The sequence below is a fragment of the Achroia grisella genome, unplaced genomic scaffold, assembly GCF_030625045.1.
Source record: "Achroia grisella isolate CSIRO2021 unplaced genomic scaffold, CSIRO_AGI_Agris_v1 utg842, whole genome shotgun sequence".
In the NCBI taxonomy this organism is placed as follows: domain Eukaryota; kingdom Metazoa; phylum Arthropoda; class Insecta; order Lepidoptera; family Pyralidae; genus Achroia; species Achroia grisella.
The window spans coordinates 596,754-610,212 of NW_026713040.1; the positions used below are offsets into that span (position 1 = coordinate 596,754).

At 35.0% G+C, this 13,459-nt stretch overlaps 1 protein-coding gene across 1 annotated transcript in view; it reads left to right on the forward strand.

Moving 5' to 3' along the window:
* Positions 1–13,459, forward strand: part of LOC131852352 (laminin subunit alpha-1) — a 239,529-nt gene that overhangs the window by 51,087 nt on the left and 174,983 nt on the right. Inside the window, exons 2-3 of the mRNA XM_059203020.1 lie at positions 10,937–11,114; positions 11,989–12,154. Of these exons, the coding sequence (XP_059059003.1) occupies positions 10,937–11,114; positions 11,989–12,154 (344 nt within the window). The remainder of the gene's footprint in view (positions 1–10,936; positions 11,115–11,988; positions 12,155–13,459) is intronic.

Sequence of the window (13,459 nt, forward strand, 5' to 3'; positions counted from 1 at the left end):
CTTGTCGTTACACTTGTACATTTTCAGCAAGAACCTGTATTGTTGCGGGTAAATGACACGATGTTGTTGGTCGAGACGATGTATATTACAGATGGTAATAAACTGACAATATGTACATAGAAATAATGATCTTTTATACTAAATAACAATAATAAATGTAAGGTGGGGTGACACAGTTTAGACACAGCAGTGCTTAGTAGACAATATTTAATTTGTCTTACTAGACATTATTAAATGCAATTATTATTTTGATGTATCTAGAACTGTGTCCCATATGTATCACTTGGCTGATGTGATGATGTGAGTTCTAATGTATCATCTCAGTGGCCCGTTGTGTATGCACAGTGCAATCGATCGACTATGAAATCTTCGATTGCGAATTCCGATGTCATTGTCGAGTGCTCTTAAACTGTATCTGTACGGATGAGTTGCCACAAATACAATTGGGTACGTTTTAAATTTCATGATTCATCCCGGTCAATGCATTTCGTCTGTGTGAATACTGAATACTAAAATGGAATATATGGAGTGAAGCAGTCACTATGTGAGTGACTCATTTTGTTGGTATAAACAGAATAGGTGCTTTTTCAAGTCATAGAAATATTATGAAGATTTTATTAACAGCTGTTGCCGCGACTTCGCCCGCGTGGAATATGGATAATATAGGATTTTAATGGTAAAAAATTGCCAATCGGCAAAGTAGTTCCGGAGCCTATTCAATGCAAACAAACAAATATATAGATAATCGACTTTGTTTTTCCTTATTTTTAAACTTATATTACTAACCGGGTCTTAACACGAATAATTTTATGGCAAACTAGCTGTACCCGTGACTTCGTCCGCGTGGAATTTAACTTTATTTTTCTAAAATAAAAGTAGCCTAACTCCTTATTACATCAGCTACGTGCCAAAAAATCTCTGAAATGGACTGAAAAATCTCTGGACTGATTTTGAATCGGTCCATCCATTTCAGAGATTAGCCGGAACAAACAGACAGACAGACAGAAATTGTAAAAAAATTTATTTTGATGTATGTACCGTATTTATATTCATATGCATGTATTAAAAACGGTTATTTCAATATTACAAACAGACACCAATTTTATTTATATGTATAGATTTGGTACTACAACAATTAATTGAGTTGTTACACCTTGCATTTACGGGGCGGATGCCTCTCACGCCGCCACAGGCACTGTAATTACTTAATTATCAGATAACTATATTTCTCACCGCCGTAATAATGTATCGGTGGAAATGAGGAGAGGAGAGGAGTAACGTCAGAAATATCTCTTTTTAAAGTCATCATCATACTCATGACTGTATGGGGTATAGCTTATGGGGACTGGTCTGTTCGATTACGAACACTGATTAAACTATTTGCTTTTGCAATAGCATATGCTGGCGGTCACTCTATTCTCCCAAATTTAATTTAAAACTGAATCTATATTATAATAAACATGTACAACATTTATTTGAAAAGAATACGAGCTGAGTTTCTTGTCAGTTGTTCTCATCTCGAAATTTTGTTATGTACTCTTATGTTATGTTAAATTCTGAACTGACCGTTATTTAACATAAGAGTCTGTAATAGACCTACATGAATAAAGATATTTTAAATTTTGAATCACTTAGGTGTTAAGTCGTTATCGATAAAGGCACGCACACACACGAGGCACTGTAATAATAAGAACAAAAATAATAAAAAATATACAATTACATTAGTCAAGTTAATATACAATACACAACAAATATACAGATAAAATAAAATGTAATACAGTTAACAAAAAAAAAACGGTATGAGTAACGTAGTGTGTGTGCATAGCCTATACGCAAAAAGGTAGTACTTCAGTGTATTGTTTGCTGCATACAAGCAGCAAACTACTGATATTCAGGCGCTGCCCAGAGACATACGCGAGGAAGCATGTAACAAGAAGACAGCTTCTAATCAGCCCTATTATATTATTATCATTATATTATCAGCCAGAATCATTGGTAATCAACGTCTATGTGACAGACTCGACCCATTGGCTTTGCGGCGTGATATTGCATCTCTGTGCATTTTCTACCGCATATATCACGGGGAGTGTTCTGAGGAATTGTTCGGATTAATACCAGCTGCTGAGTTTCACCACCGTACCACCCGCCAGAAACTGAAATACCATCCTGATCATCTGGATGAATGGCGGTCTTCCACAGTGCGGTTTTCTAGAAACTTTTTGCCTCGCACAACCACATTGTGGAATCACCTTCCAGCAATGGTATTTCCGAACCGATACGATATTGAAACCTTCAAGAAAAGAGCTTATTCCTTTTTAAAAGGCCGACAACGTACTTGCAATTCCCCTGGTGTTGCGGGTGCTCATGGGCGGCGGTAATCACTTACCATCAGGTGAGCCGCATGCTTGTTTGTCCCCTGTGTTATAAAAAAAAATCATAAATAGGCATAATAAAAAAACTATAATAAAACAAGAAATAAATAGATAGATAGAATATACTTTATTTGTAACACACAGTAAAGTAAAAGGCATAAACAATATATTAAAGGACATGTATAGTTACAATAAGGCGGCCTTATTGCTGAAAGCAATCTTTTCAAGGCAACCTTAGGGAAACGGATTTCATATTTCATATTACTTTATTCACAAATGTAACAAATCTCGTTACACAACAGCAAGTCAATAGTAATTACATTTTTATGGTAATTATGTCACAATTACAATTTTAAGTATTCAAAATAATAAATTAAATAATATATAACATAGTAATAAAAGTCACTTAATGGAAAATGTCATAATTGTACATTGGAAATCAGATATTCCGTCACATTGTAAAAAGTATGTCGCTCGAAATATGATTTTATTTTGTTCTTAAATTCTGTTGATGTTAATTGCATTTTATTTGATAGTTTATTGTACATTTTTATTTTTAAGTAAATACTTTGTTTTATTGTTTTTGCAAGTCGTAATCTTGGTAATTCTAATTTATGTCCATTTTGTGTCATGTAATAGAAATAGAAATAATATTTATGCAAATAAACTCATTACAAGCACTTTTGAATAGTCATATTTTGATTCTACCACTCATTCGGAATGCAGATTCATCACAAGAAGAATGAGCAAGAATGAGCAATTATGTAAGTAAGTAATTATGGTTATCCGCCTTTTTACGCAGTGCTCTTTTCGTGTATGTCTAACAAGGAATAGTATATGAACAATGATGTAGGTAACTGTTTTTATACGCTGTTCAATGAAATATGGTCTCACAGAGAGATTGAAAAATGAACAGAAAAAATACATACGGGAGAAAACTAAAAAAAACCAACCATATATTGATGAAGGAAATATGATAATATATGAATTTAAAATTCATATAAACAACAATAATTATATATAATAGGTATAACATATAGGCATAAAATATATAGAAAATTATGTATATGAACAATAAACGACTTGAACTTTAAAATTGTAATTCTTTTATCTAATCAACTAGTGATCGCACTCATCATAGCCTATAGCATTTGGGGATAATATGCCTCTATTATAGTGAAAGAATTAAAAAAAATGGATCTGCAGAATCGGAGAATGTCCCGATCAAACAAACATACAAACATTATTCTTTTATTTACGATTTATAGCCTACGAGGCAAAATGGATTTTCGATTATGATATAGCAATTTTTCTTTGATGGACAGTAGTAATAAAATACATATTATTATAATTATGATGTTATCCAGCAATCTGTAGTACCACAAAGAAGTGGAGAATATTTACTTCTTCAAAAAAAATTAATCAGATACAAATATTCATTAGTAAGAGACTTTAAAAAATAAATAATACTCCACCAACGTAATGAAAATATTCGATAATTATATATCGTATTAAATATTGAACAATTCGACTGCAGTGCGTAAAAGGTCTAGGGTTGCCAAACTTCAAAAATTTAACCTCGTACGAGGACATAAAAAAACTGTCAATATTTAATTTGACAGAAAAAAGCCAAAATATACGAGAGATTAGCTTAAGTTAGGCCTCTACCCGTATAATATCGTATTTTAACTGATGAGTTTGTGATTTACGGAATTAAGACAGAAACTCGTCTCGTTCAAACTTGTGAACGAAGATGCGAGACTATGTAATACTGCTAATAAAGCTGGCTTAAAAATACAGTTGATTTTCTTGCCAGTTCTTCTCAATTGAATATGTTTACTGGTCCAGTCCAGTATAGTCTCGTACTTGTTCGAGTTTTTTGATACAGTTGGCACCCCTGAACAGAACCGAACATGGTGTTTACAAATAGCTCTAAAGGCGAATAGTCTCGTACTTATTCTAGTTTTCTCGCTCTGTTGGCACCCCTGAACAGGACCGAACATGGTGCTTACAAATAGCTCTAAAGGCGAATAGTCTCTTACTCGTTCTAGTTTTCTCGTTTTGTTGGCACCCCTGAACAGGACCGAACATGGTGCTTACAAATAGATCTAAAGCGAATAGTTTGGTACTTGTTCTAGTTTTCTCGTTCTGTTGGCACCCCTGAACAGGACCGAACATGGTGCTTACAAATAGATCTAAAGGCGAATAGTCTCTTACTCGTTCTGTTGGCACCCCTGAACAGGACCGAACATGGTGCTTACAAATAACTCTAAAGGCGAATAGTCTCGTACTTGTTCGAGTTTTTTGATACAGTTGGCACCCCTGAACAGGACCACCCCGGCGTGGCTCGATAATATCGCTCTCGTAGCTTTCCTCTGACGCGATGATTGCCTGTTGAACTGTCAGAGTTGTTACACTTGTTGTGTAAATGGTGATTAGTTCACTGGTGGCAACATGGCGGCTGTATATTTACGATGTCTTACGATATGACAACTATATGGTAGGTCTCATGTCTACATTTATAATAATATTATATAGGTGAAGAGTTTGTTTGTTTGAACGCGCTAATCTTAGGAACTACTAATTAAGTTGGTCACAGCCAGAGATTGCAAAAGAATTTATAATCTATACATCTATTTATACATATAAATAAAATTGGAGTGCCTGTTTGTAATATTGAAATAACCGTTTTTTACTACATGCATATTACACCAAAATAATATTTATTTACAATTTTTGTCTGTCTGTCTGTTTGTTCCGGCTAATCTCTGAAATGGCAGAACCGATTTTGACGGGACTTTTTTTATTAGGTAGCTGATGTAATAAGGAGTAACTTAGGGTATTTTTATTTTAGAAAAACGACGATTTTGGACGATGTCGCGGGAACAGCTTGTTACAATATAAAATTATTACATTAAATATTCTTATAATTAATTAAGACTATGTGATACTTCCACGATGGATGAATCAAGTCTGAAATCCTTTGGTGCCCACCTGGGCGAGGGAGGCCAGGTGTTCACGTTGGTGCCTTTGATTCAGCAACTTTCTTAGAAGCGGACCGAACACGGTAACTATGCGGTACTGATGAGGTACTGATGAGGGATGCCACTCTATGCAGATTCAGGTTTGTCACTCTATGTCGTTCGAACTCATTCCAAACTGACTATAGATTTGACATACCATAAGAGTCTGTAATAGATCTACTTGAATAAAGATCTATTTTTTTAATTTTGATGCATGCGGTAATCAGTACAAAAACCGCTACGCTGTCATATTTCAAGAAAGCAGTAAGAAAAAGAGGTTTCTTAAAAAGCTTTTGATGGAAATCGGCTGTCGCTGAGTCAGCGGCGGAGCCAGTTTATAACGCTATACGGTAAGGCCACTGCACTTTACGATGAACGTACAGATACACAGACACGTGCTCGCCGCAACGTGTTCCAAGTCACAACAGCTAGTTAACTGATGCTATTACATACCGGAAGCTAAACGGGTTCAATCTGGCAACACTCTGATAGTTTAAACGATAAATATTCGTATGTGGCAATAGTTTTATGTTTTATTACATTTCATGGTTTTTAACACAATTTTACAAATATACTTCATATTGAAAATAAGTTTTAATAATAAAAATTAAATAAATAAATAATCCTGGATAATTAACACAGTGCCATGTAGTCCCACGGTAAGCAGAGCTTGTGTTATGGGTACTAGATAACTGATATAAATACTTTTTTTTTCAAAATGCATAGAGAAAACATTCAGACTGATACAAACAATCATACTCATGAATACAATAGTTTGCACCGTGCGAGGAATCGTAAACTGTAAAAATAAACAGTGATTTTATATTGGTCCAAAGGGTAAAAACAACCTTTCAACAACATTTTAAGCTTTGTCTTGAATGTGTAAAGATTGACAGTAATATAAAAAATAAATTTGTGTAAACAAAAAAAAATTATATTACTAACTGAAAGAATTAGAGTGACGGACATAGCCCGAAGAATTACGATAGTGAAGTGGCAATGGGCAGGGCACATAGCTCGTAGGACAGATGGACGTTGGGGCAATAAAGTCCTCGAGTGGCGACCACGGACCGGAAGACGCAGCGTGGGAAGGCCTCCAGCAAGGTGAACCGATGACCTGGTCAAGATCGCTGGAAGGCATTGGATGCGAGCAGCGCAGGACCGATCGTCGTGGAGATCTTTGGGGGTGGCCTATGTCCAGCAGTAGACGTCTTCCGGGCTGCGATGAATGAAATGAATGAATTACTAACTGATCCGGCAAATGTTGGTTAACCATATAAATTAATATCGCTATTAAAAAATTGGGGTTGGTGGCAGAATCGTTAAAATGAAGGGTAATATAATTTGCCATATCATAATAAAATAAAAATAAATAATTAATGCAAAATATATATTTGGGGTTGGGCCACCCTTATCACTTAGGGGTATAAAAAATAGATAACAACCTATTCTCAGACCTACCGAGTATACATATAAAATTTCATCAAAATCTATTAAACTGTTTCGGAGAAGTATAGCAACCAACACAGTGACACGAGAACTTTGTATATTAGATTACTTACTCATAATTATGTCTTACTAATTAAATATGTAATTATGTGAAAACATACCTAATTATATTAAATAATTAAAATTCATAGCATCAATAATTGTTTATTCAATTAATGAAGTTTCGGAACGCCAGTGCAGCGACGAATGTCAGCGGCCGGCCGCAGTAATTGGTGCGATGCACTGGAATTCCGTTTTTTAATGGATGAATCTGGAATGGTAGACATTCTTTTGCTACCGGTACACGTTCCTGGGACACCAGTGGAGGAATAAAGAATGACGTCATCTTCATTCTATCATCCTCTAGAACTCGGATCAATTGACTCATCGCAGGATATATTTGGCAAATTAGGTGTTATTTTACGGAAGTCTATTTCATTACTTTGTTTATTTTGTTATTTATATTATCTTATTTAATTCCACTGCCATTAGCATATGTGAGACATACAGTCTATTTCATTACTTTATTTATTTTGTTATTTATATTATCTTGTTTAATTCCGCTGCCATTAGCATGTGTGAGACATACAGTCTATTTCATTACTTTATTTATTTTGTTATTTATATTATCTTGTTTAATTCCGCTGCCTAATGGAATTAAACTCACACATGCTAACGCTAGGGGAATTAAACACCATAGTCGATGTATAAACACAAGGACGAGTCGTAGGCTTGTCACCGAACTTCTAAACTATATCCAAACTCTATTAATTGCCTGATACCTCGTCTAGAGGCGAAACCGTGCCGTAATATAGGTGTAGATCCAATAACAATCGGAATTTGATCAACAATGTAGAAGATCGTAACGCTTTCAACAGCATATGGCGGTGGTCAATCTATTCTCCCAAATTTAAATTTAAAAATGAATGTATATTATTGTAAACATGAACAACATTTATTTGAAGAGAATACGAGCTGATTTTCTTGTCAGTTATTCTCATTTCGAAATCATTCCGAACTGACGGTAGATTTAACATATCATAACAGTCTGTAATAGACCTACATGAATAAAGATATTTTGAATTTGAAATAATTTGCCAGGAATTAAGTACGACGATTTTCAGGGAGTACCACGTGGAGTTTAATTGATTGCATTGCTAGCAATGTTTGACCCATTAATAACAATTCTCTTTCTCCCCCTTAGAGCACACTGATCTATTTTGTACTATTCCTGAGAATAAAAGAAATCTAAGCAGTTAAGATTAAGTCTGTAAATATAATAATTAAAAAATAATCCTTAAAATCATGAAATACTTCCGACAGGAAAGTTTATATATAAATTAATTATTTAAAAAAGTTATATATACCCTTAATTATTGAATAATATTAATATTTATTATTTATTTTATATTAAAAAAAAAACATAATAATTAATTACTCGGAAGCAGGAAAAAAATGTAATTTTTATTGCTTCTCTACCAAACATATACACAAAATAAGTATTATTTAAATTACAAATAATATATCGTATTTGTATAATAATATTTGTGTAATAATGATATCGTAGTTGTTCATACAAGAGAAGTCGGGTTAGTTACAAACGTTATCTTAATAGAAATAGAAATAGAAATAATCTTTATTCAAATAAACTCATTACAAGCACTTTTGAATAGTCATATTTTGATTCTACCACTCATTCGGAATGCAGATTCATCACAAGAAGAATGAGCAAGAAACTTGTGTGTTGCTCTTTTTAATAGATGTTTTTTTTTATATAAATAATTACAGTGTAACAAGTAAGAGGCATGCGACAATCAACATAGAAATCGCTACGCACTCATTATTAGTGTAATCAGATAATATTGTCAGTGCTATGTATTTAAAAATTTTTCTACAAAAACATTATTATCGTTAACGAATTCTTCAATTTTATAGTAAGCTTTTTTGCAAAGGAAGTGTTTTATTTGACATTTAAATCTTTTTTCTGGCAGATTTATAACAGACTCTGGTATTTTATTGTAAAACCTTACGCAATTGCCATAAAACGAATTACTAACTTTAGCCAAACGACATTTAGGTAAAATCAGTTTGTTATTGTTACGTAAGCTTTTATTAGTGCAATCACTAACTCTTTTGAAACTGTCTGTATTCTTCCTGGCATACATGATATTTTCATAAATATATTGAGAAGCAACAGTGAGGATAATAAACAATCTAAATATATATTATATATATATATTTAGATAACGTCAGTCGCCTTTGAGTTATCTCAAAGGCGACTGACATAGTGATCTATCAACGCACAGCCCAAACCACTGGACGGATCGGGCTGAAATTTGACATGCAGGTAGATGTTATGACGTAGGCATTCGCTAAGAAAGGATTTTGATTAATTCTACCCCCAAGAGGATAAAATAGGGGATGAAAGTTTGTATGAAACTTTGTCAATTTTAAACCGATCCGGCTGAGACTTTGCATGCATAAAGCTACTATAACGTAGGCATTCCCTAAGAAAGGATTTTGATAAATTTGTCCCCTAAGTGGGATAAATAAACGCGAGCGAAGCCGCGGACAAAAGCTAGTCAACAATAAATAAGAAAGGATCATCGAGGCATACATTTTAAAAGCAAGCTGTTCTTAAATGCGGCCGAGATCAAATGCATAATTAAAAGCAACAAGGATCATGTGCGGTATTAGTGATAACATCTTTCAAATCATGTACAAATCTGCCGACTGAATCTTCAGCGACGGAAAATTGCAAGTACGTTGTCGGCTTTTTAAGAAGGAATATGCTGTTTCCTTGAAGATTTCAATATCGTATTGCTTCGGAAAAACCATTAGTGGAAAGTGATTGCATAATGTTTGTAACACTTTATTGTACAGTAAATACATTTAAACTAACTAAGGATACAACGATTTTAAGAAATAAGTTGTGCAATGGCGGACTTATCCCAAGTCAGGCATTTCTTCCAGTCAACCTTTGAGTGATTGAAAGGAATTGTGGAATGGTGGAAATAGATATACACACTATATGTCAGATATGACGATCACAAAAGGAAAAAAAGCAAGTAAAAATGTAGTTGTATGTACTACTTGCTAAAAAACTGCTCTACGGAATTTATTGAAACTTAGTACACAGATAGATCATATCCTATAATAGATTTACAAATAGATTGCTGTTTACTTTGATTCACGCAAGCAGTGTCGCGTAATGCGTTTAGTTTTTAAAGTCACTGAAACTACCTACATTATGTATGGTGGCTACAACCACCCAGAATGTTCTACGGCTTGGCAAAATTTGCAGATTTTTGTTGTGCACAGGTCTAGGTTTACCATATGTATATGTTGCCATATTTCGGGCACTCCACGGAAGTACTTATGGAGCGATTGAAGGCCAACTCCCGCCAGACGGATACGATTTTAGTCTACACCGCTACGGGTTCAAAGCTCGGCTCAGGCTATCGTAATTTCGATTAGTTTGAATTGAACGGGGGATCGATCGGAGGGGCATATTTCCTTACATATACCATTACATAAGTCGTGTGACTAATTCTAAATCAGCGCTATAAAGCTCACAAATAAAGCGACGTCAAAAAGCGTAGCCAGATGGCGCGCGGTAAATATCTGTGCCAATGGCAATAATTTACGTAGATGACACCCTGTGAACATGACGTGTTGAGTCGACAACGACATAAATTAGTCGGTTTACCGCTGGAGACTGAGATGTTTCAACCGGACAGACAACTGTTCTGTGGCAATTGAAACGTAATTAGATACGATGGCAGTGACGTCTCGATGCACGTTGATTGGATCTAAACTTGTATACTTTAACTTTTTAACTTCTACTACTTGACTAACAACTTCTCTGCTTGCGTCATAGTTACGTTAGGCAGGAGTTGGCCTTCAGTAGCTCCATAAGTCATTCCGCGGGTTTGCAGCATCATTAATACTCGCACACTATCGTCCGATGAAGCTAAAGGCCAGCTGGGGCTACATTAGAATAGTTTAAAAAAAGTCCTTGGATCAAAAGTCAATTAAATATATTTATTACAGGTAGAGCACTCTTGGATCGGCTGGCGAGCACCAACGAGGGTGAGGTTGTGGTGAACGGAGACACGAGCAGCGGTTTGTTACCTGCTCCGCTCGACGTGGCTCCTTACTCTGTAATCACAGCTAACGCAACATGTGGAGATGCTGGCAGTGAGGAGTATTGCAGAGATACCCCTGGCAAGTACGTAAACATTATAATCTAAGTTAATATTAAAGCGACAATCTAAACCCTTTCAAAACTTTCTTTTCTTTTCTATCTGTTTGTTTCTTTGAAATTGTATTCATCGTTAGATGATAACGGCGTGTTGGGCCGGGTCAATATGCTTCCTCTAATATGAGTGCAATGAATGAAGGCTAGCCCCTCCGTCATCTCATAAATGGGTGCTGCTTCTGGAGTCAGCTGGTCTGTTAGGGTTGCAACATTGATTAGACTATTTGCTTTTGCCAAAAATGCAATAGCATACGTTGGTGGTCATGATATTCTCCATAATTGAATTTGAAAATGAATCAGTGTTTCTGTACGAGCTCATTTGAAAAGAATAAGAGCTGAGTTTCTTGTCAGTCTTAATTAGAAAGCCGAACCGACGTTAGATTATATCATAAGAGTCTGTAATAGAAAACATGATTGAAGACAATTTGTATAAAATCTCATGTGAAAACAGTGAGGGCGGAGTTTTTTGCCAGATCTTCCCGGCTCTAACCACATTCTATGCTGACGGCAGATTTCAATTACCATAAGTGTCTGTGATTACATGAATAAAGATATTTTGACTTGATTTGATACGAATTGTTCTTGTGCAGGCGTAGCGTGGTTTGCGACACTGTCTGTGATAGACTTACATCAATAAATATATTTTGATTTGATATGACTTGTTCTTGTGCAGGCGTAGCGTGGTTTGCGACACTGTCTGTGATAGACTTACATCAATAACGATATTTTGATTTCATTTAATCTTAATTGTTCTTATGCAGGCGTGGCATAGTTTGCGACACTGTCTGTGATAGACTTACATCAATAACGATATTTTGATTTGATATGACTTGTTCTTGTGCAGGCGTGGCGTGGTTTGCGATGTGTGCGAAGGTCTCGACGGATCTCCATCACGGCGACGACCACCGTCGCACGCCATCGACGGTAACCCTGCCACCTGGTGGCAGAGCCCCACACAAGCGGCCGGCGATGAGTACAGTCATGTGGCGCTGGTGGCCACCTTGCCTGATGTAAGTAAAATATATCTATAACGACGAGGGTCGAGGTAATAGAAATAGAAATAATCTTCGTGGCAAATTCAGCAGCCTCATACTTAACGCATAAAATTTATCGTTATGTCTGTCTGTCACGATTTAACGCCATATCTACTAAAGCAATTTAAATGAAATTTGGTATACGGTTAGTCTAGACGCTGAGAAAGGACATAGACTATTTTTTAATGTGACAAAGGGGTTGTAAAGGGAAATGAAAGTTTGTATGGCAGTATTGTCTTTTTTGGTTAAATTATTGAATATTTTGTTTTTTATTTGGTCACTGTAATGGATCGGTAGACTGTATGGATGTCTAAATGATGAAAATACGTATAGAATTTGATAGTAAAATATATACAGTTGCGAACTATCCAAAAGACATAGACAGAGATAGAGTATATCAAATATCATGACATATAAAAAAGATCTATTCAAAAATGTAAATTAAAAAATAATAAAAATATCAAAACAGTTTATGGCGGTCGGTTGCACTGTTGATCACTATAACCTGTGGACGTACACTATATTACTCTAAAGTTTCATAAAAATCCGTTCAGTAGTTTTTGCGTGAAATGTCCAGGCACAGTATATGGTTGAGTGCAGTGCTTGCTCACCCGTTATACTCGTGAACGTGTGCTGCTTGTACGGACTAGTCTGCTCTGATAACTGACTGTTTTATTTTGTTATTCAAGTAACTATTCATTTATTTATGCCAACTTCAATTAATTATGCCATTTGGCAGTTCGTGAATTAAAAATTCCTAAAACTATAATTCTACACAACATTTATACAAAAGAGGAACACCCAAGTTTCTTGCTAATTCTTCTTGTGATAAGTCTGCGTTCCGATTGAGTTGTACTTAAGTCAACTTTGCTATTTAGAAGTTTGTATTGATACAAAATTCCTAAAAAAGTAATTATGCACAACATTTATTTAAAAGAGCAACGTAAATTTCTTGCTCATTCTTCTTGTGGCGATATTGTGTTCCGAATGAGTGGATGAATTAAAAAAATATGACCATTCAAAAGTATATAATAAATAATAATAATATCTCAGGCTAAAAAGTTTTTTTTATACTACGATGGTGTCAATCAAGCATACGGCCCATCTAATAGTAAAAGTTTAGCCAATGAACGCCTGAAACACCAGGGGTATCACGCGTTGCCGTGGTTATGTTATGGGTACTAAACAACAGATATAAATACTCAATTTTTTTTTATACATACGTATTAAATATTACGTTTATTTAAATAAAGATTATTTATATATCTATAATACCGTACT